General features: G+C 44.5%; 1 protein-coding gene across 3 annotated transcripts in view; it reads left to right on the top strand.

Annotated features, from left to right (window-relative positions):
* Positions 1–24248, top strand: part of CDHR3 (cadherin related family member 3) — a 76545-nt gene that overhangs the window by 27823 nt on the left and 24474 nt on the right. For all 3 annotated transcript variants that reach the window (XM_049893665.1, XM_049893664.1, XM_049893663.1), the window contains exons 5-8: positions 7854–7948; positions 8809–8913; positions 15039–15187; positions 18147–18336. In XM_049893665.1, coding sequence (XP_049749622.1) covers positions 7854–7948; positions 8809–8913; positions 15039–15187; positions 18147–18336 — 539 coding nt within the window. The remainder of the gene's footprint in view (positions 1–7853; positions 7949–8808; positions 8914–15038; positions 15188–18146; positions 18337–24248) is intronic.

The following is a 24248-nucleotide window of genomic DNA, read 5'->3' as shown; positions in this document are numbered from 1 at the left end:
GGGTTGGAGGATAATTTACACAACAGCTCTAGGGCATGTGCTGAAACCCCAGCTCATTTAAAATGACAAAGCCCGCGACCCTTATCCAGCTTAAAAAAAAAAACTAGTTCCAGCTTAACGAAGTGAAATTAGGTGACAAGATCGTGTAAAAAACAAAACAAAAAAAAACGAAACCCATTGCCGTGGAGTCTATTCGGACTCACAGCGACCCTGTAGGACAGAGCAGAACTGCCCCATAGAATTTCCAAGGAGCGCCTGGTGGATCTGAACAGCTGACCCTTTGGTTAGCAGCCGTAGCACTTAACCACTACGCCACCAGGGTTTCCAGATCCTGTAAAATAGAGGCTAATCCAGAAACCACTAATATTTGCTCGCTTCCTTAAAAATAAAAAATTTGAAAGCATGTGGTTGTACATTGTTGAGACCAACACTGTCCAATACAGCTGCAATGCAAGCCACAAATGAGTGCCACATATGTAATTTTAAACGTCCTGATAAAAAAAACCAAACCCACTGTCATCACTTCCGATTCCTGGTGACCCTGTAGGGGAGAGTAGAACTGCCCCATAGGGTTTCCAAGGCTGTGATCTTTACAGAAAAAAACCGCCACATATTTGTCTTGTGGAGAAGCTAGTGGGTTCGGACCGCTGATCTCTCACTTAGCAGCTGAGCACTTAACTGCATTAATAAAAATAAAAAGAAACAGATGAAATTAATGTTAATAATACACTCTATTTAACTCAACATATCCAAAATATTATGATTTCAATACATCGTGAGCGTAAAAATGATTAATGAGGTATCTTAGTTTCTTTTTTTTCATACTGAGTCTTCAGAATTGGCATGCATTTTGCACTCACAGCATATCTCTGTTCAGACCAGACACCTTTTGAATGGCTCATTCATCACATGTCCTCGTGGCTACTGGCTCCTGTATCAGAGGGCACAGGGTTACAGCTAACGTTAGGTCCCTGTCCCCACGCACCTTCTATGTTGTGATGGGAGCAGGGCTCAGAGGCACGTGTCAGCGGTGGGCTCACAGTACCAAGATGCAAACGGGGATCTGCATGTGAATAATTACATTTCCTGGCATCCCTTCTCTGGGCTGCCCCCCCAACTCCACCTTCTGAAGGAGGCTGTATGAGACCACCCCTCCTTCCATTCAACTCCCAGGCACCCTTCTTCCTCCCTCTGCTTGGAAATGGTCCCGGTGACTGCTTACTGCAGCTGAGCCTCCTTGGAGACTCTCAGGACGTTAATCAGTGTCGCAGCTGGAGGCAAAGTGATCTAGTGCGGCAATTCCTCCATTAAGGGGCTTTCTCTTGGCCCTTCCATTAGGGAAGGACTTTTGCATAAAGTGAAATGTGCTTTGTCTTCAGCAGACCAGACAAAGGATTAAATTAAAAGAGCAATAACCTTGCTCCTAGCTGAGCTACCAGGAGAGCCAATAGGGGAGTAATTCTCTTCACTGCTTGCATCTTGCTCTTGTCTGTCCTCTGGCTCCAAGAAGTCTTCCTAGGAATAAAGTGATTGTCGTATTCTGAACCTGACCCTATCAAAGGTCCTGGCTGGCTGGGACATTCCAGGTCCATTGAGCAGTCTCTTGTTTCACAGATGAAGGAGGGAACTGAGACCTCTTCCTGAGCTGGGTAACTCCAGTGCGAACCGAGGTCTCCTGACCCCCACTCCCATTCATCCCTTTCTATGCTGTCTTAGTCATCTAGTGCTGCTATAACAGAAATACCACAAGTGGATGGCTTTAACAAACAAATTTATTTTCTCACAGTTTAGGAAGCTAGGTGTCTGAATTCAGGGTGCCAGCTGTAGGGGAAGGCTTTCTTTCTCTGTCAGCTATGGTTGGTTCTGTTGGCCCTCTGAGTGGGTTTGTGGGCATGTACTCAGTGGCTTAGACAAGCCACCACTCGACTGACAGTTTATTGTACTATGGTGGCTTGCATGATGCTAGAAGCTAAAACCCAAAACCCACTGCTGTCAAGTAGGTTCCGACTCATAGCAACCCTAAAGGACAGAGTAGAACTGCCCCATAGAGTTTCCAAGGAGCACCTGGTGGATTTGAACTGCCGACCCTTTGGTTAGCAACGGTAGCACCTAATCGCTACGCCACCAGGGTTTCCTGCTAGAAGCTATGCTGCCAGTATTTCAAATACCAGCAGGGTCACCTATGGTGGACAGGTGTCAGTGGTGCTTCCAGAGGAAAACTGACAAAGAAGAAAGACCTGGCAATCTACTTCCGAAGATTAGCCAACGAAAATCTAATGGATTACAACAGAATATTTTCTGATGGAGTGCTGAAAGACGAGCCCATTAGGCTGGAAGGCAGTAAATAATACCTGTAACAACGTACTCAAACATGACAACAACCATGAAGATGGCACAGGACCGAGCGACGTTTTGTTCTTTTGAACATAGGGTCGCCATGAGTCAGAGCTGACTCGATGGCAACTGTTATGGATTGAACTTTGTCCCCCCAAAATACGTGTTGTAAATCCTAACCCCTGTACCTATGACTATAATCCCATTTGGGCAAGGGTTTTCTTTGTTATGTTAATGAAGCAGTATTAGTGTAGGGTGTGTCTTCAGTGAATTTCTTTTGAGATATAAAAGCAGATTTAGCAAGCAAGCAGAGATGGAGGAAAACAGATACAAAGTCACATGAACATTGCTGAGGACCAGAGGCTGAAAAGGGACAAAGGTGGTCCCCCAGAGCCGACGCTCTGATTTTGGACTCCCAGCCTCCTAACTATGACAAAATAAATTTCTGTTTGTTAGAGCCACCACTTGTGGTATTTCTGTTATAGCAGCACTAGACAACTAAGACAACCACTAACACCACCACCACTCCGTGGCTTGGAGAGTCATTGGTATGCCCCGGACTTTGGAAAAATAAGAATCCTTCCTTCCCTCTGGAAACTTGGCCAAAAGTGGCCTGGAAATTGGCTGATCTGTCCTCTAGGAGACAGGGGGCTGAACACTTTTTGCTTGTTTCTGTCCTGGGCCTGAAAGTGACTGATGGATGCAAAGCCAGGACAGGTTGACCCACCCCTGAGACTGTAGTAGAGGCCTGGTCAGAGGTGCTGTGGCTCTCCAGGGATCCTGACGATTCAGGAAGCTAGGACGGCTTCCTCTCATCCTCCTATCTGCCTACACCGTGGTGCAATAAAGGGGGAATGGGCAGGAAGTATGGGCTCTTGTCTTCCAAATGGAGGCTTGTATGGCCGGGAGCAAACGATGGCTGCGACGGGACTGCAAAGAGAGAAACCCCAGGGTGGTGGTAACGGAATATTCCCAGCAGGGAAACCAGAGAGCTTGTTTGACAAGGATTTGTTAGTGGAATTGATCTGATTACTCAGGACTTTTCTTAGCCAGTACTGGGGCAGAAAGGGGCTGCAATTGCTTTTCATTCTATTTAATTTTTGTTTTCCAAGAATGAATATCAGGGGAGCAGCTTTGATTAAACAAGCCTTTAAAAGGAGGAGAGAATGCCAGGTTTTACAGAAAGCCTTACTGAGTTGCTGGCAAAAGGCCACATGACCCAATATTTTTAGTCTATGGATATTATCTCCTTTCTAAGTATAAAAATGCTATTCCCATTAACACAAGCTTGTAAGTTCAGGGATTAAAGAGATCAGCCTGGCACTAAAAGAAAAAAAAAAAATCAGGATTCCAGGAAATCAGCCTTTTAATAGCAATAAAAAAGAAAATTCCCACGTCCCCTAATTCTGCAGTTCTCCACATTCTTTCTATCTGTTACTATTTTTCTTTCTTTCCTCCCTGTAAGTTGTTGACACTGTAGGCAGAACTGGAGGTTTAGTAGCCAAGTCTAACATTACTACATCCAACCATTTTAAAAAAATGTTTGGCAAGATGGTTTTTGGTTGTTGCTGTTTTGTTGAAGAGTCTCTAAGGTGGGAACGCTGGTCTCACTTAGGAAATGAGCAAGAAGAAAACCCCAGTGTTTATCATTCATTGCGCTTAGCTGCGTTGAGTCAGCCCCCGACCCAGGTCAACCCTATGCCACGGAATGAAGTGCTGTGTTCTCCTGCGCTAGCAGTTGCAGATCGGACCGTTGCGATCTGTTTCTAGCGATTGGTTTTTGGAAGTAGGTCCTCCTCAATCTGGAAGCTCTGCTGAAACCTTTTCGGCATCATAGTTGGCTGTGCATGAGGTGCATTGGTGGGAGTCAAACCTGGATCTCCCACATCAAAGGTGAAAATTCTACCACTAAACCACTAACAAATATTTATTGAGCATCTATTACGTGTCAGGCACTGGGCATATAACTGTGAATGCAATGAAGCCCTTTCCCTCATAGAGCTTACATACTAACAGGATAGCAATAGCCTTTACTGAGGGCTCACCATGTGCCAGGCACTGTTCTGAGCCCTTCACATGATCACCCCGTGGGGCGTGTACTACTGTTACTGCTCTTTACTGCGCAAGCTCATGCAACTGGGAATCGGTGGAACCAGGACTCAAATTCAGGCAATCTGGCCCCAGAGCCATAGTGCTGAACTCTACTGCTCCATTTTGTGAGCCTTATATTCCCAGGTAGGTCTTAAAGTCCTTCTCCTCCTCTCTTCCCGTCATACCATCTATTTATCTTTCTCAGATCATCTCTCCCACATCTTATTTGTCAGTTCCTTGAGCTGACCATAAGCTTAGGGAGAGCAGGGCCTGTCATCTCTGTATCCCAAGATCTTGGCACTCAAGTGCTTGGGACCAACCAGAGCTGGGGCCCATCTAGTGCATTTCAGAACACACGTGGAAGGTACATATAGCTCGGTTCAGGTGCATATAGTTAATGCCCCTCTCAGGTCTCCAGAGCCATGTCACTCCATCACATCCAGCATGGGCCACTGATCCATGATTGTGAGGTTTCCCTTCAGGGAAGGATCCACTCAAAGACAACTGCTCCATGTGTAGGCAGCTGCAGGCCTAGGCAATTGCTGTCCTAGAAGTGGGCTGGAGAATTGATGGGGGCTAGGGATTTAAACATTGCACCTTTGAGTGCTGTCAAGGTGCTTATACAATTTGGGAGGCTAGAGAAGGGTCCACCTTGGTATTACCCAAATATCTCCTCTCAAAAAATGGGTAGAAACCCCTAAATGACCAGCAAGACTTAGCAAAGTAAACTCCTATAGTAGAACACTGTGCCATCATTACCTATCCATGCTGAAAAATAAATTTCAAGGATGATTTAAATGAAAAGATATTGTCATTTTGATTAGGACATCATCCAAAATTTTTTTTAGAGGGTGTATATTTGCCCAGAAAAGAATGTAAGGCTATTCATCAAAATGATAGGATTTTACAAGTGATTTATATTTAGTTTCTTTTTTATACTTTTCTGTATTTCCCAATTTTTATATAAAATGTATGTTCGTTAAACCTAGAAATTATTAAATAATAAACAGAAAGTAACAACTTAAAAAATGGTTTTAAAACCTTATACTGGCCCCAAAGGAAACCTTTCATCTGTTCTGCGTACTCCCTCTTCTGGGAGCTCAGCTGCCATCACAACACGGCAAATTGCTGGATTGGAAACCTTGGTCAGCACTTTTTTTGATTCAGATTTCAGGGGGTGTGGTTCTGGTTGCCAAGTCACCTCTGATTATCTGATCCAGAGAGATCCAAGTTCTTGATGACATATCATCCCTCATCCCAGGGGGGAATAATGAAAATTTCTCACCTTAAAGGAAACCCTGGTGGCGTAGTGGTTAAGAACTACGGCTGCTAACTGAAAGGTTGACAGTTCAAATCCACCAGGCGCTCCTTGCAAACCCTATGGGGCAGGGCAGTTCTACTTTGTCCTGTAGGGTCACTATTATTCGGAATCGACTCAACTGTGAAGGATTTGGCTTAAAGGGTTCTCACCTTAAAGTACCTTGGAACAAATGGATATAAACATGTAAGCCTCAAATTGTGCTGTAGCCCTTCGGGTTTTTTCCGTGTGTGTTCTCATTTAATGCTCACAATAACACTGTGGAGCAATTGGTATTATCATCCCTAAGTTATAGGCAAGGAAAGGACTTGTCCAAGACCCTGTGGTGAGGACCAGAACCTGAACCAGTTCTTCTGGTCCAGGTCCTCCCCCTGCTTCCTTGGACAGCACAGGGATGGTCCTCCTAGAGGCTGGCTCCTAGTGGGCTGTACAGATAGACCTGTGGGTGCCTATCAGAGCAAGTGGTGATGGGCAGGGTGCCATCAAAAGAGCTAACCTAGATGCTAGAAGTTAAGGACTACAAAAAGACTCAACTCCCAAAACGTGGGAAGGGCTTTACCAGTGGCCACATACCTGAGATAGGATTTAAAAATAGATGTTCTATATCCCCAAACTAGGCTCCAATTTAGACTCTATGCCCTGCTAAGTTTCATTGTCAGCTCACACTTGCCGCTTCCATCATTTCAATGCATGATGTTTGTGTACATTTATGTTCCTCACTATATTGAAAGTTCCTTTAAGGGTTGAAACATATCTTAATCACCTTAGTATCAGTCTTAGTCCCTAATGCATGGTAGGTGTTTAAACAGCGTTGGCTAGGCTACCAACCTAAAGGTTGGCAGTTTGAACTCACCCATCAGCACCTTAGAAGAAAGGATTGGCGATCTGCTTTCCTAAAGATTACAGCCAAAAAAACCCTATGGAGGGCAGTTCTACTGTGTAATATATGGGGTCACCATGAATCGGAATCAACTCAACAGCAACAGGTTTGAGTTTTTTTGGTTTGGTTAAAGCCAAGACTTAGAATCAAAAGACTTAGAATTAAAGACTGAAGTTGTCCAGGGGAGCACAAGTGAGAATACAGTGAAAAAGACAAGGAGAATGGCCTTGGAAGCAGTTCCTGCCTAGACAGGAGGGTTTTTATTTGCTTTCTGTGATTGAAGCAGGACCCAATGACCAGCTTCTCAGGGTGTGGCCAGTCAGGGCTAGAGGATCAAACAAACAGACCCAGAAAGTTGGTGATTCAAGAACCATTAAGTCTGAGACCTGCCCATTGGGCCTCATCCTGATGCATCAAGAATATTTGAGGGCAGGAGGGAGGGGAAAAAGGGACTCATTGCTTAGGGGACGTAGAGCTTCTGTTAAGGGTGATGAAAAATTTGGAAATGGATAATGGTGATGATTTGTACAACCTGATAAACATAATGTCACTGAACTGTACGTGTGATGAACGTTGAAATGGCAAGTGTTTTGTTACATACATATTTACCACAATTAATTAAAAAAAAAAATAAAGTTTAATGAACCAAGAACATAAGATGGGAACCAGGCAAACGTGTCTCCTGGAGAAAGGTGCACAGGTGTGCTGACTTAGTTATGTTAAAAATAAATCTCAAAGTAATTGAAACAAAGTTTATTCTGAGCAGCTATTCTATATGCATATAAGGAGACCATTCTAATTCCGAACAAAAAAAAAAGCAAGCGACTCTAAGCAGGCTAGGAACAATGAAGCTTATGAAGAGAAGAGGAGGGAGAAGAATAGAAGATAACCACTGGCTAATCTTAACATGATTGATAGAACCCTGCCCTTCCCTTTCTTTATGCTGTGATCAACTGATACCAGGTCACAAGGTGGTCTCTGTCCCTCCACCTATCTGCAGCCATGATACTTTTTGAAATATAAATTAAGTAAACCTGGCTTTGAACAGGAAAGTAAAAAATCAGCAACTTTGGAGGCAAGAAAAAAGCCTCTGGCAAGATTAATTTGGGGTCAGGAATTTTTTTACGATTAATACTTGGTTTTGTGGGTAAGAAAAACCTTAAAATCAAAGTAATATGTCTGTTATTAATTATTCTCTTTAACAGTTACATTCTTTTTCTTGTTTTTTAGTATTTCCTGATTTCTCCCTCCAAGAGCTTCAGAATGTCTGCTAGTGGTACCCTCTTCTCAACAACAGAATTTGACTATGAAGCAGGAAACAACAGGTAGCCTTTGCATGACCTTGCTTGAAGTTCTCCTGGGTGGTTTTTTGAACAACAATGAAAACATGAAGGAGCAGGCCCAGTGCAACATGGGGGTGGCTTGGGTGGCTCTGAGAGGTCTGTTGTCCTCCTGTTATATTTAGGGGGTTTTAAGCCCCAAAGAAAAATAGGGAATAAGGTAATTACCTGGAAGACCTCTCTCCCTGTCCAAAATCTTTATCTACAGTTAACAAGAGCCAAGGTATGGGGTGAAAAGAAAAAAAAAAAACAGCTGATGTTGAGTCAGTTCTGACTCATGGGAACCCCAAATGGGAAAGGGCTCCCAATTTTCTGTAGGATTGCCTCAGATGCCCAGTCTGGTTTGAGGTGGCACTGAGACTGTGACAGCTGATAGAGCCAAGTGGCTACAAATATTAAAGCATCAGGGTGGAGGCCAGCAGGCCTCGGAGGAAAGAGATGAGGAAAGGCCAGGATTTGGAATGAAAACAGGCTTTAAAGTCAACCAGGTTTGAATCCCGGCTCTGGCCAGTTGTGAGAACTAGGGCTGGTTAATCCCTTGGCGCTTCAGTGTCCTCGCCTGGGTGTGATCTGTACTTTGCAGGGATATTGTGAGAAATGAAGGGGACAGGACGTGTACCATGGCTGGCACAAGCAGCCACACAGTGAAATGGTGGTGTTAATGGCAGCTGAGGTGGAGGAGTGGGTTTTAGAGAAGAAGGGTGGACATAACAGGCCTGGCTTCTTCAGGAGCATATGGTGGGCATAGACAGAATGGGGATACATTCTTTCCTTACTACTGCCACTGCAGTTTGAGGTATTGTGAGCAAAGTTTAATTCTCCTGCTTGGAATATTTCCCTCACAGTCACTATCTCATTGTGGAAGTGAGAGACAGCCAAGGCCTCAAAGTCTCCACAGCCCTCCAGGTGAACATCCTGAACATCAATGATGAAATTCCTCGCTTTACCAGGTAGGCCTGAGAGCATGCAGAGCTCCGAGGGCTGCAGGCTCAGCTTTCTTATGCAGCCGAGCCTCCTCAGACACAGTGAACAGGAGCGGGAGATGCCCTTTGCTCTGGCCTAGGGGAGCGATATGAGACGTGAGATCTTCAGTGTCCTTTATCCAGACCTCTGGACTTCTATTTTCCATGTTTTCTCCCCATGCCACCCCCTGTCCCCACATTCACATGCACCGTGGGATTATGTATGGTGGGGTGAAGGGTGGGGGCCTGACATGATGTCCCTGGTGCTCGGCTTGCCCTTGTGCACGTGTGGAGAGTAAATATCAGCCAGGTACTAGTACAGTGGAGTCCCTGGGTGGTGCAAACTTAACGCTCTGAGCTGCTAACCAAAAGGTTGGCAGTTAAGTCCACCCAGAGGCACCTTCGAAAAAAGGCATGGTGATCTGCTTCAGAAAGTTCACAGCCATGGAAACCATATGGAGGGCAATTTTCCTCTGAAACACGTGGTGTCACCATGAGTCAGAATTACTTGACGGCAACTGGAAATTTTCATAAGAAACTGTTCAACATTAATAACATTAACAATAGCAGAACCCTAGGGTGCACATCATCAGACAAGACTCCATAAAGCTCACTCTGGGAATGTTATCCTTGGACTGCAGAGAGGTCGCTTTAGATGGTGCCTCCATCCTGATGGGCCTGCCCACTGTGGGTGATCTAATGGTTCTTCCAGCATGGCAGAGCTGGGAAAAGGATCTGGCTATCCATGGCAGCTTCTATGTCCAGCAGAAGGGAAGGTACACCTGGTGGGAGGGGCACCGAACTAGGCACAAAGGGAGACCCATGCCTGTTGTAGATGTGGATTTAGGAGGGGAAGATGGATTCTAAGTTAGCAACTGACCCTGTAGACAGTCCGGACTATTGGTCATGGAGACTCTACCTTTCCCAGTCCCTGAAATGGGCTCAGGAGCCAGTGCCAAGAAAAATGGCAAAATCACTGGCCTGGGAGTTAACTGCTTTAATGGTCATGAACAAATTCAGCACAAGATACTCCACCAACAAAAAGCCCTTTGGCCACAGAGCTAGGTAGAAATAAATTGCCACCGAGTTGACTCTGATGTATGGTGACCATGTGTGTGTCAGAGTGGACCTGTGCTTCGTAGGGTTTTCAGCAGCTGATTTTTTGGAAGTAGATTATCAGGACTTTCTCCTAAGGTACCTCTGGGTGGACTTGAACTGCCAACCTTTCAGTTAGCAGCTGAGCACTTTAACCGTTTGCACCACTCAGGGATGAAATAAGTAGAATGCTTGCAAAAGTATTCTGAGATCAGGAGGGATTAAGGCTACCCCACTCCCAGGCTATCTCTGGGGCTGCTTGGCAAACACACCACAATTGTGAAACTTCTGAATGCTAGTACAGTCCAACACCAGCCCAGTTGCTAGCTGATGCTAACACAAGCCCAGTTGCTTGGGGTCAAAATAGAGGGAACATCAGCAAGCAAACTCACAGGTAATGCTTCCCATTACCACCCATGGCCAAGTTATGCTCAAAAGGGTGGCATAGTGCACCTGTGCTGACAGTTCCTCCAAGTGCACAGTCCAGGTGGGTTATAAATAGTTGTGACATCCCAGCCTGGATGCGGGGTCAGGCATAGGTCCACACGTCACTGCTGATTTCATCAGTAACCCTCAGCAGAGGGTGATGAATGTGGGCTGGAGCAGATGCATTCTGCAATCCCTCCCCACACCCCCAGGCTGTGAGGTGGGAAATCAGGTTAATGGGATTGCAAAGGGAAAAATAATAGTTCTCCCAAGGGGCAGACCTTGTAAAGCATCTGGTTTGCACTGAGTCTTCCAAAATAAAGCAATTGACCTGAACAGAAAGAGATCCTGACCCCGGCTGGTTGTTAGGGCACACAAATGCCTGTCTGGAACTCTCTGGTTCTCATGTTTGCTTTGAGATAGACCTGTTAGACTCCATCCCCCTGGACAGAGTCCATCACCTGAGTGACCAGCTAACTATTTTATCCCTGAGTGGAGACAAACACTGCATATTTCAGTACCCTCTAAGAATGGGCTTTGTGGACTCATGAGGTGTACTCTAGAGTTCTGCTATTATTGTTGAGCGCTTACATATAAAAAATATAAGTCAGTTCCTGACTTATATTTACTCTCTGCGTGTGTACAGTGCTTGCTCTTTCTTTATTGTTGTTTAGAGTATACACGGGAAAATGTACACCAATCCAACAATTTCTATATGTACAATTCAGCAACATTGATTATATTCTTCAAGTTGTACAACCATTCTCGCCCTTGTTTTCTGAGTTGTTCCTCCCCCATTAACCTGAATGCACTGCCTCCTTAAGCTTCTTACCTGACCTTTCAAGTTGCTGTTGTCAATTTGATCCCATACAGTTTCTCAAAAGAGCATGATGTTCAAGGCAAACATTCTTTACTGAATAAGCTAACCTATGTTTGATTTAAACAAGACTGCAGGGGACATTTTCTGACTTAAGGTTTAAAGGTTATCTCAGGGCAACAGTTTTGGGGGTTCATCCAGCCTCAATGGCTCCAGAGAGTCTGGGAATTTGGAATTCTGTTCCACATTTTCCCCCCTTTGACAAAGATTCTTCTTGTAGAGCACTTTCTTTTACAGTTGGGTAGGTAGGTCTCTCTCCCCTCTTGTCCATTTCTTTTGTGTTTATTCACAGCGTTTCTCTACCTGGTGGCTGGTACAATGTCTTACTTATGCACTTACTGAATACTCATTTATAACAACAGGCCTGCTCACAGTCACCCAGGGTTCACAACCTCCCCCAGGAGTATGGCCATCAGCCTTGTCACCCTCACCCAGGCCCTGGTGATCTGATGGTATGCAGAGGACTGCTGTAAGTGGTATCAGAGTTTGTCCTGTTGGGGTGGCTACCCTGCCCTGACTTCACTGCACTTTGAATCGTTGTTAACCATGGCCTGAGGGTGACACTTTAATGCTGAAAGATATTTTATACATACCTGGATCTTGGATCCCAAGACCAAGTAAACCAAAAATTTCAGCTTCTGTCAGTTGTGATATTAGGTTGGCCAAGGAGAGGCCATTTTACCTGAGGAACAGTGCTGTCACCAGTAGGCTGACCAGCCCCCTTCATGGGGATCTGATTCCTCGGAGCTTCTGGTATGAGTGTGATGAACCTTCAGAGCCATCACTCAGCCTTGGCACTTTGACATTTTGAGCTGTATACGTTTTACTTCTTTGTTGCGGGGACAGGAGGGCTGTCCTGGGCGTTGTGGGATATTTAGCTGCCTTCCTAGCCTCTGCCCACTAGATGTCCTTAGCAACCCCCCAACTCAGCTGTGACAACAAAAATGTCTCCAGACATTGCTAAATGTCCTCTGGGAAACATCATTGCCCTCAGCTGAGAACCACTGTAATAGGGGGAAGGAAGAGGGTGAGAGAAAGGGAACTTTCCTCCTGAGGTGTCCTCTTTATCTTCTGAGAGGCTGGGAGCCCATGGTTGTGTCCTCCAGCAATTCCTTGTAATAACTCTTCTCAAACAAAGTCCCCCTGGAGACCTTGTTAAAATGCAGGTCCAGACTCAGTCTGGGTTGGGGCCTGAGATCTGCATTCCTCACAGGCTGCCAGGTGATGCTGGTTTTGCTGGTCCCAAGGTCACACTGTGAGCAGCTTGGGCAAGGCTGCAGAGGGAATATTGGAGTCTCAATGACCTCTTTGTTGCAAGTTATTAGAACCCAAAGTAGTCAAAGAGAAAATATCATCTATTAGAGAGGAATCCTGATCAAAAAGGGAAAAATGCAGGACAGGTTTTCATATTTTTATGGAATCCAGACTTTCTGGAGCCATAGAGGGTGGATGAACCCCTAAAACTATTGCCCAGAGATAATCTTTAAACCCTAAACTGAAAATATCCCTTGAAGTCTTGTTTAAACCAAACAAAAGCTTAACTAGTAAAGAATGTCTGCCTTGAGCATTGTGCCCTTTAAAAAAACTATCTGTATGGGATCCAGTTGATAATGGCAACTTAGAAAGGTTAGGTAGAAAGCTTAGGGGGCAGTGAGTTTATGTTAATGCTGGAGGAACAATTTGGAAAAGGAAGGTGAGAATAGTTGCACAACTTGAAGAATGTAATCAACGCCACTGAATTGTACCTGTAGAAATTGTTCAGTTGGTGTGGTGTTCTGCTGTGTACATTGTCAACAACAACAAATGTCATCTATTAGAAGCAGGAGGTTTCATAGAATGGATGTGAGGGCAGGAGGCCGAGCCCAGCCTCAAGAGCTGAAACTACACCCTTCTTTCCTCTTTGTCTCTTCCTGGACCCCTCCGTGGGCAGCATCATGTGGCCCACTGTAGGTTGGAGCAGTCTCCTGGTGTGCCAGGTAAGTAAATGCATTAATAGGCCTGCTTCGGTGGGCCTCTGGATGGTGAGAGACTCAGCCCGTTGGGATATCCTCTCAGGCTGAACAGATTATTCTCCCCCAACAAATGGCATAGAATAACAGAAAATCACCTCATAAATGGGGGAGGGGAGCGGGCAGCAGGTCCAGGATCCAAACAAGAGCACTGGGGGAAGGAGGAGGGAGACAAAGGCCTGATTGCAGCCTTTCTCTGTCTGCTTCTGACTCAGGGTGTGGAGCTCTCACATTCCTTCTTTGGAATTGTAGAGGGAATTTGAAATTCCCTCTCACATCTCCCTTTCCTCAGGAAATTGATTTAGATTTGAGGTCTGATATTAAAAAAACAGTTGCCGTGGAGTCCATTCCAACTCCTGGCAACCCCATGTATGTCAGAGTAGAACAGCGCTCCACAGGGTTTTCAATGGCCGATTTTTTTGAGAGCAGATCATCAGGGCTTTCTTCCAAGGCAGTTCTGGGTGGACTTGAACCTCCAATCTTTAGGTTAGTAGCTGAGCATATTAACTGCACCACCCAGGGACTCCAAGGTTTTGTATGTCCCCTCTTAAAAAAGATCCCACATGGGAAAATCCAAACTTAAAAGACTGGTAAATTGTTGTTGCTATTGTTAGGTGCTGTCAAGTCAATTCTAACTCAGCAGCCCATGTGACAGAGTAGAACTGCTGCGTAAGGTCTCCTAGGCTGTAATCTTTACGGGAGCAGATTGCCAGGTCTTTTCTCCCACAGAGAAGCTGGTGAGTTCAAACTGCCAACCTTTTGGTTAGCAGCCAAGTGCTTAAAAGTTGTGCCACTAGGGCTCCTTAACTAGTAAATTAGAGGTGACTATTTACTCCACTGAAATTATTTTCCTTTAGCAAAAGGATTTCCTGCAGAGTTATTTTGAACAATAAACTTTCCTTGGTGCATTCAAAATTCCTCAGTTTACTCAATTACCTGTCTTATTGTTGTCTGCTTTTCCAAAGGCAGTGGGGATCTGAGGAAGACGAGTAAGCTGATGATGGAGATTATCTTGTAAGAGGTCACCCTTGGAGGACAGAGTTCTGCCCCTGTCTTTGCCAGGGGGACTTATTCCTCCGTTCAGACAGCTGACCTCATGATTAATGCAGCTCGGGAAGGTGTACAATTTTGTGCATAAATTCTGTCTCCTCAGGCAGAAAAAAAAATAAGAAGAAAAGACAAGGAAGAAAATAAAAAGCAAACAGAGACATTAGAATAGAGACAGTTTACCGTTTATCCAGCTTCTGGTAGCAGTCACAGGATGTGAGCTGGGGGACAAGGGAGGGTGTCTTTAGTTCTGGGCATTATACCTGGGTAGAGTTTTTTAAGAATTCAGAGGCATTTTGCACAAGAACTGGGAGAAGAAGAGAAGATGGTTGGATTGGCCAACTATCCTTATTTTAAAAAATATTAATGCCAAGGCTGATCTGAAACAGCACCAGGCATACATGGAGTCAGAAACCACAGCCAGCCGATGTAAATCTTAGCAGTCACAGCATGGCACTTTCTTTGCATCCAAAGGGAGGTGGTCTTTGGAAATACAAACACCAGTCTCTCCTTTCAGCTGCTGAGTTCTACCTCAGAACATGTTGATGCAACTTAAACAGCTCAGCGCTATATTTAGCACTAACCAAAATTCCCACCTCCCAGACTCCATCCTCTGGTGCCCCTGAAAATCAACTGCGGCTGCTATATTTGTGTTCCAGCCCAACACGAGTATACAGAATTCGGGAGGAGCTGAGTCCAGGGACCATCGTGGCCAATATCACAGCTGAGGATCCGGATGATGAAGGTTCTACCAGCTGCCTCCTTTACAGCATTACAACTATTAACAACTATTTTATGATAAATCAATGTACGTCACACACATATGTGTGCATCTTTTAATGCAGCCACTTGGATTGCTTTACAAATGTTTTATTTGTCTCCTGATCAGGGGCAAGTTTTTCTGTCTAGGGCCCATTATTAGTTACCAGGATAATGTTGTTGTTGTTAGGTGCCGTTGAATCAATTTCCACTCATAGTAACACCACGTGACAGAGTAGAACTGCTCATAGGGTCTTCTAGACTGTAATCTTTATGGGAGCAGATTGCCAGGTTTTTCTCCTGAGCAGCCGTTGGGTGGATTTCATCAACCTTTTCGGTTAGCAGCTGAGTGCTTAACTCTTGCATCACCAGGACTCCTTATCAGAGTAATAGCTGTATTAAAAGCAGCTGGCATGGGGGTTGGGGAAACTAAATGGGACCCAGCATTGCCAGCTAAATCACCCTTCACCTTTGAGGAAAATGGGTATGTAATGCTGATGGGTTAACTATCCTGAGGATACCTTGAGGGATCTATACCTTCAGTGTCCAATAGAAATATAATGGAAGCCATGTATGTAATTTTAGATTCTCTAGTAGCCAAATTAAGTAAAAAGAAACAGGTGAAATGAACTTTAATAAAGCATTTTATTTAACCCAACATATCCAAAATATTATAATTTGTTTTGTTTTGTGCCAAGTTTTTGAAGTTCAGTATGTACTGTACACTTACACCAAATCTTAATTCGGACTAGTCACATTTCAAATGCTGAATAACCATGTTACTTGTGGCTACCATACTGGACAATGCAGATCTAGGTAAAACTGCTTAGTTGCTGGTAGTTTATTTTCCCATCTGAACATCTCAGTGCAGAGAAGACAAGAGTTTCTCCCTACTGTAATAGCCATCTTTCACTGGGGGCTTCCTACATACCAGGCATTGTGCCGAGTGATTCATAGGCATTCCATCTCAAGTCCTCAACACAACAATCCACTGAACTGGTATAAACCACATTTTACAGATAAGGAAACTGTCTTAGTTATCTAGTGCTGCTACAACAGAAATACCACAAGTGGATGGCTTTAACAAAGAGAAATTTTATTCTCTCACAGCTTAGGAGGCTAGAAGTCTGAATTCAGGACACCAGCTTCAGGGGAAAGCTTTCTGTCTGTGTTGACTCTAGGGGAAAGTCCTTGTCATCAATCTCCGCCTTGTCTAGAAGATTCTCTGTGCAGGGACCCTGGGTTCAAAGAACACATTATGCTCCTGACACTCCTTTTTCGCTGGTAGGGGGTCCCCCATGTCTCTCTGATCACTTCCTTCTTTTATATCTCAAAAGAGATTGATTTAAGACACAGCCTAATCTTGTAGATTGAGTCCTGCCTCATAACAAAACTGCTACCAAGCCCACCTCATTAACATCATAGAGATAGGATTTACAACACATAGGAAAATCAGATGACAAAATTGTGGTCATACATACTGGGAATCATGGACTAGTCAAGTTGGCACACGTTTTTGGGGGAGGACATAATTTACTCCATAACAGAAACCGAGGCTTAGAGAGAGACTTGGACAGGTTAAATGACTTGTCCAAGGTCTCACAGCTCATACATTACGAAGCAGAGATACTAACCTAAGCCACCTGACTTCAGAGCCTGCCCTCTTAACCACTACAAATTATACCACCTACATAAACCCCAGTCATATCACCAAAAAGGACTTTACACAGCAGAGGGATCTTCTTCCTGGGAGGGCTTCCCTTGCTGATTTTGTGGAGGCTAGCGTTGGAGAAAGGATCGCCCGTGGTGCAAACTCAGCTGCTAACTGAAAGGTTGGCAGTTCAAATCCACCAGAGGCTCCACAGAAGAAAGACCTGGCAATCTACTTCTGTTAAGATTACAGCCTAGTAAACTCTATGGGGCAGTTCTACTCTGTCACATGGGATCACTATGAGTCAAAAAATCAATTCAATGGCACCTAACAACAACACCAGCATTAGAGAGGAGTCCCTGAGTAGCACCAATGGTTAAAGTGCTCAATTGCTAACCAAATGTTTGGAGGTTCAAGTCTACCCAGAGGTACCCAGAAAGAAAGGCTTGGTGATCTACTTCCAAAAAAACAGCCATAGAATTGAATACAGTTCTACCCTAACACACACAGGGTCGCCATGAGTTGGAACTGGCTCTATGGCAACTGGTGGTGGTAGGTGGTATCATTGGATAATCCCAGAAAGGCAAGGCAGTATTTGCCCCATAGGCTTTAGGGCAAATGATACCTGTTCCCAGGGAAGACAGGGCAAAGGCAATAGCTGAAAACTTCCTAGTGCCCTGGCATCATGGACCTCACCCAGCTGATAGTGCAGGGTTGAACAACCATGGTTTAGAATTCTGTTCACCCCAATATTGGAAAATTGAGCTTTTAAAAAGCACAGTATTTTTTGGAGTATGTTTATTGAGACTCTTTGGTTGCAAGTAACAGACACTAAGGCAACTTGACCTAATGAAAAATTTTAAAAAGGCAGGGAAACTTTATCAACGTGTTACTGGGTATCTCATAAGAAAGAGTGAAACTGTGAGGGCACAGGCACCTCCAGGGACCTCAGCAGCTAGGCTTCTGGCCTTTGACGTATAGCTCTGCCATTTACCCAACTCAGCTACTGATGATCCAGCTTATGACACTTAGTTCCAAATTCTCTAGTAAGAGAATCAGCAGGTCAAGCTGGAGTCGGGTATCTACCAGCCGTCAGCTCTGGACAAGGGCTTCTTCCAGGGACCCAAGACTGAGGTTTGGGATGAATAATTCTAGGAGAGACAATCCTGATACCCCAATAAATGTCTAATTCAGGAACTTACATGGGGTTTTTTTTTTAAGTCATATTTTTATAGATATTCTCTTTGTAAGCCAATCCTTATATTAGAATGTTCTTCTCCAGTTTTCCCCAAGTCTCCATATACCCATACTCTTCATTTTTCTTCAAAGGTTCATATTCTAACCTTTGCCTTCTCAGTGACTGGTACAATCCAAGTAGCCAACAGGCTAGACCGAGATGCACGTGAATTAAGACAAAATCCCACCATTTCTCTGGAAGTTCTGGTGAAGGATAGACCCCAAGGGGGCCAGGAGAATCGCATCCAGATAACCTTCATTGTGGAAGACATCAATGACAACCCTGCCACTTGTATCAAGTTCACCTTCAGGTATTCTAGTTTTGAGACTTGTGCTGAGTGTTTTACTTCTCTGGTGCCCCTTGACCCTTTGGCTTCTCTGGTATATTCTCAGGAGGAGCTGAAGAATTATAGGAATTTGGGGAAATTGCTCACAAAAATAAGTAGATTTAAACCATCTTGTTTTATACATAGGTTTTCCTTTCATCATTTCTTTTACTTCTTTCTCTTTCATTTTCTTTTCTCTCCTCCAATTTTTTACTCCCTTAAAAAATAATTTTTATTTTGCTCCCCTCTGTAACATGGTCAGAAACCCTGGTGGTATAGTGGTTAACTGCTACAGCTGCTAACCAAAAGGTCGGCAGTTTGAATCCACCAGGCGCTCCTTGGAAACTCTATGGGGCAGTTCTACTGTGTCCTATAGGGTCACTATGAGTCAGAAATTGACTTGCCAGCAACAGGTTTGGTTTTTTTTGATTAGAACATGGTCATCTCTGTTGGTGAAAAGTACCACAGGGACTTGTTAGACCCTCTCTGGTTGTACCTTTTTTTTATTACCACCAGTGGCCAGACATTCCGTTAGTTATAATAAATGCTTCAGATTTAGGATTAGTAAGTAGGTACCCCCAGAGAATCACACTATCAGAATTATGAATATATCAAACCAAATACTTACGTAAAACCAAACAAAACATCCAATTCACCTTATATAACTTAACTGCATACAAAGGGCAACAGGAAGGGAAAAACACAGATAAAAATAGGATGTGAGTTATTTTGTATATTTTGACCTGTTCTTTGCCTCATAATCTATTCACAGTTATTTAAAAATAAAGCCCCTTGTGATTGTGGGTTAATATGCCTTTTTGAAACAGTATTGTCATTCTACTATTTTATCAAAAACCACAAGATTAATAATTCCCCAGGTTAACGTCTTCTCTGTGGTTTGTAACAGTCTGCAGTTTAATGGGAGTCTGAAGTGGCGCCTCCACTTGGGGGAAGAGTGAGAGAGAGAGGAAGTGGGAGTGGGCAGGGGAGTTGGGGGGAGCCCCCTCTGCAGCGAGCCTTGCCAAGACAGTGCTCTGAAGACCAGAGAAGTTATTAGCTTCGGATGTCCCCAATGGAGAGTCTCCTTCTGAGTTTATCTTTGACTAGTTTACAAGTTGCCTTTTTAAAATTCTGGGTGAATTTGGACACAGGCCCAATCAATATAGTATGACCATACAAAGGAATAGATTGTCTAGGGTAAGCAATTGTTGTTATTGTTGTTAGCTACACTCAAGTTGATTCTGACTCATAGTGACCCCTTGTGTGTAGAGTAGAACTGCTCCATAGGGTTTTCCAAGTTGTGACCTTTTGAAAGCGGATCACCAGGCCTGTTTCCCAAGGCACCCCTGGGTGGGTTTGAACTGCCAATCTTTCAGCTAGTAGTCAAGTGTTTAAGCATTTGTGCCACCCAGGGACTCTCAGGGAAAGCAATAGAAATATAAATTCCTTTATTATGCTTATAAATGTCTCCCTGTTCTCCCAACTGATATGCCCAGCATCATGCTAGGGAATCAGTGTGGCCTTGAGTCTGGTATCAACAGAGTTAAACTCTGTTCTGGGCACATCCCATTTGCCCCTCCAAATCCTCTTTCCACTCTCTCCCAGCCTGCTCTATGCCCCAGAAGGCTGACCTGTATGGACAACCTCGATGGACAAGGGATTGGGGGAATGGAGAGGAGAGGTCAGAGTATTTATCCCTCTGGCTCCCTCCCTGTATGGCCCCTGCCAGGTTATCGTCCCTCCACCACCCAAAGATCTCTGTTCCTATTAGGTAGCCCTCTCCAAACAGCGCTCTCTGTCTCCGGGTTCTAGTTCCAGAAACTTCTCCCTCCAAAGGCTATCAGGCATGGAGGTGGTAAGGGAGTCCCGTTTTTACTGGCTCTGAGGTATTGCACCATACCTTGAGATTTCCATACACTCTGTATGCACCTTTATAATAGTCTTTTTGCTAAATCCTCCTGAAATTGGAGGATTTAGCAATTTAAATTGCTTCCTGCTGGATCCCTGATAAAGTCACAATAGCTTTGACCATGTAATAGATTCCTACCCCAGCCCTAAGCATTCATGGCCCTCAGAGTCTGTTAGATGGGTATGGATGGTTGCTATGGGGAGTTAGAATGGTGACTCCCCACCATTACTTGCATGAACGGAACCCACCCTCTGTTACCAGAAGTCTGGGCCCTGGAGATAGAGTAGAGATGGTGTGCTGAGCCACTCTGTCTTAGTTGTCTAGGGCTACTATAACAGAAATGCCCCAAGTGGATGACTTTAACAAACAGAAATTTATTTTCTCACAGTTTAGGAGGTTAGACTTCCGAATTCAGGGTGCTGGCTCTAGGGGAAGGATTTCTTTCTTTGTCGGCTCTGGAGGAAGGTCCTTGTCTCTGAGCTTCTGCTCCTGGACGATCTTCACGTGGCTTGGTACCTCTCTTCCCCCATCTCTGCTCTGCTCCCTTGTTTAATCTCTTTTATATTTTAAAAGAGACTGACTCAAAACACACCCTATACTAATCCTGCCTTATTAACAACAAAGACAACCCGTTCCCAAATGGGATTATAACCATGGGCATAGAGGTTTTTTTTTTTTTTTTGGGGGGATTTACAACACATATTTTGGGGTGAAATAATTTAATCCATAGCACACTCTTGATTTTCTTTGAAAATCTAAGTCTGTGCTAGCACTCCTTGTGTGACTCCAGTGCATCCTGGGAAATTCCTCTACTGGGTCCTGCCTTTCTAGGTGCTTCTGCCTTCTTTGTTGCCTTGTCCTGAGAGGTGGGAGAGGGTCACTGAGAGTTAAGGAGTAAGAACTGTGGGTGCCTAGGACTAGAGAGCACTGCTGTCTCACTTCCTCGTCAGTGTTCTCCCTTCAGTGCACATATGTTAAGTACATACTCTGGCTTCCTGAGGCCAGAAGTCCCCTATGTGTGTGTTGAGTTTGCAGACTGCTTCACATTGTTGTTGTTGTTGGATGCCACAGAGTCAGTTTTGACTCATAGTGACCCCATGTGACAGAGTAGAACCGCCTCATACGGTTTTTTGGGCCATAGTCTTTGTAGAAGCAGATCATCTGGTCTTTCTCCCACAAAGCCATTGGGTAGATTTGAATCTGCAGCATTTCGGTTAGTAGCTGAGGTGAAGTGGTATCTCACTTCTGGTTTTGAAGTACATTTCCCTAATGAGAAATGATGTTGAGCATGCTTTCATTTGCTGTTGACAGTTTCTTTATCTTCTTTGGAAAAATGTCTATTCAAATCCTTTATTCATTTTTAAATTGGATTATTTCTTTTTATTGTTGAGCTTTAAGGGTTTTTCATTGATTATGCCCTCTATGACTTCTCAGGACACTAGGTTAGTGGCTGCCAGGGCTAGCTGGTGAAATCATATTTCCAGTGCCCCAGGCTATTCAGGCAAGCCCATAAAGGGTCCTGCTCATGACAGCGCTGAAGGCCAGCACCAAGTCACTGGATTAACTGAAGATAATTCTAAACTACATTCAAGTCCCTCTTCTGGGCTTTTCCAGCCAGGGTGACTCCCAGTGGCCCTGTGAAAGCCCAGGTGTGGGGCAGGGCAACAAAGGGGTTCTTCCTCGGTAAACAGGAACTGGACATCTTTACTCCACACACCCAGCCTGCGTGTCCCTTGGTTCATTTGCATGCTGTGGGTGCTGAGAAAACCTGACCCTGCATCGCCCACCATCCTCCCACCCTTCCTTCCTCCTCCATCTCAAACCACACCAGGTCTGGGTTATTCATCAGGCCAAAGTGGAAGCAAGGAGCAGGTTTTAAAAAAAACAAAACAAAATAAGAACAGGAACAAGGCAGCCATAGTTCTCTGACAACACTTGTCCCTTCAAGGGGTCCTGAGCAAAGGCCCCTCTTACTGAGTTTGTGCACTGGCAGAAGCATGGGTGGCAGAGGCAGCCTGATTCTGTTCATAGCTGTGGCAATGCACCAGACATGGGGAGGCCAGCTTGGAGGTAGGCAGTGCCCCTTGTTGTCCCTGCTGGTGCATGCCGGCGAATCAAAGACTAAAACAGCCTTTACTACTGGTCGAGGAGGCCCCTGTGGCTTTCTTGAGATGATGAATGAGCCCCAGCCCAATGGAGGCATCAAAGGCTCTTAACAGTCCCACCCGCACTGGTTATAAATTGTCAGGTGCTTCGCTTCACAGGCTGTTTGTGAGCAAGAGGCAGAGAAGGTTGGCCATTTGAGAATGCAGCTGGGCCCGGTCACATTTGCACGGGGAGAAACGGTGGTCAGATGGCAGGGAGAGAGGGCATTGGCCGTTGAGGCAGGGACTGATGAATGAGGGTGTGGTTTTCCAAGTTACTTGTTTAGGGAAGAAATACTAAAGTGTCTAGGAATAATACAAGAACAAGGCACACAGCCCTGAGGAGCCAAGTGTGAGCCCTCTTTTGGAGTGCCTGGAATGTCTGGCTTCAGGACTCTAGGTTCTTTGAATGTTGCAGCCTCATGGCTTCCTCAGCCCAATGTGGGTCTGGATATTCTGTGAAGGAACTTAATAAAGTTTACAGTGACACCAACATAGCCAATAAAGAATCATGTGTGGATGAACCCACTTTCTCGGACAGGGCTTTGAGCCACTCTGAGCCACTCTTTCTTCATCTGTAAAATAAGGATAAGCATACAAACCTCTTGGAGATAAGGATATTAAAGATAAATGTTTTTAAAATCCATGTTATGATACAGGATAGAGTTGGTATTTAATAAATGATATATAGATATTTTTTTTACTCTAATGGTGGTTAAGAGCTTGGCTGCTAACCAAAAGGTCGTCAGTTTGAATTCACCAGCCGCTCCTTGGAAACCCTATGGAGCAGTTCTATTCTGTCCTGTAGGGTCGCTATGAGTCAGAATCAACTCAATAGTAATGGGTTTGGTTTGGTTTTGGTACACTAAGAAAAGGAGCTCTGGTGACACAATGGTTAAGTACTCAGCTGTTAACCAAAAGGTCTGTATTCGAACCTACCAGGCACGCCACAGGAGTAAAGACCTGGCAGTCTGCTCCTGTAAAGATTTCAGCCTAGGAAACCCAATGGGGCAGTTCTGCTCTTTCCTGTAGGGTCCCTATGAGTCCGAATTAATTTGACAGCACACAACAACACTCTAAGAAATACAGCCAGAATGTTCCTTAGAAGCGAGGATGGTGAGACTCTGACTCACTTACTTTAGACACGTCATTGAGAAAGACCAATTATTAGAAACAGACATCATGGTTGGTAAAGCAGAGGATCAGTGAAAACAAGGGAAACCCTCAGTGACATGGATTGACACAATTATCTACAACAATGTACTCAAACATACCAGTGACGGTACAGGACCAAACAACATTTTGTTCTGTTGTACATGGATCACCATGACTTGGAGCCAACTTGTTGGCAACTAACAATAACAACAACTCTAAGTAATTACCAATGTAACCAGGACATTGTATAATCAAGGCAGGAATGCAAATGCTCCAACTCCAATCCTTCTGAAACACAGGTGATCTGTGCCAGTGAGCTGTTGTGGAGATTCAGTTACACCTGCTAGGAAAACTTCTTTCCAGGGAGTAAACCCTATCATTCTCAGCAGCCCAAGACCATCCTTGCTGTCCTGCTTGCTCCACATTTGCTGAGCATTTTAGCTGCCATTAGAGAGCCTATGGAAGGTAGAAGGGAGCACAGTTTGGTCACAGAAAGAGCTGATAGTACAGAGGATTGAAGAACTCAACACATGTTAGTCTGGGTCCTCTGAGAAGCAGATGCCAAGGCAGGATTAAATGTGCAAGGATTTAATTTAGCTGTGTGAGAAAATGAGGAGAGAGCTCTATAAGGCTGGAAGAGTTATCAGACCACCATGCAGGTCTGACCCTGAGTGAAGGAAAGAGGGAGG

This window comes from Elephas maximus, chromosome 8, assembly GCF_024166365.1.
Source record: "Elephas maximus indicus isolate mEleMax1 chromosome 8, mEleMax1 primary haplotype, whole genome shotgun sequence".
Taxonomy (NCBI): Eukaryota; Metazoa; Chordata; class Mammalia; order Proboscidea; family Elephantidae; genus Elephas; species Elephas maximus.
Note: the sequence above shows the minus strand (reverse complement) of the source record. Positions and strands in the feature narration are given on the sequence as shown.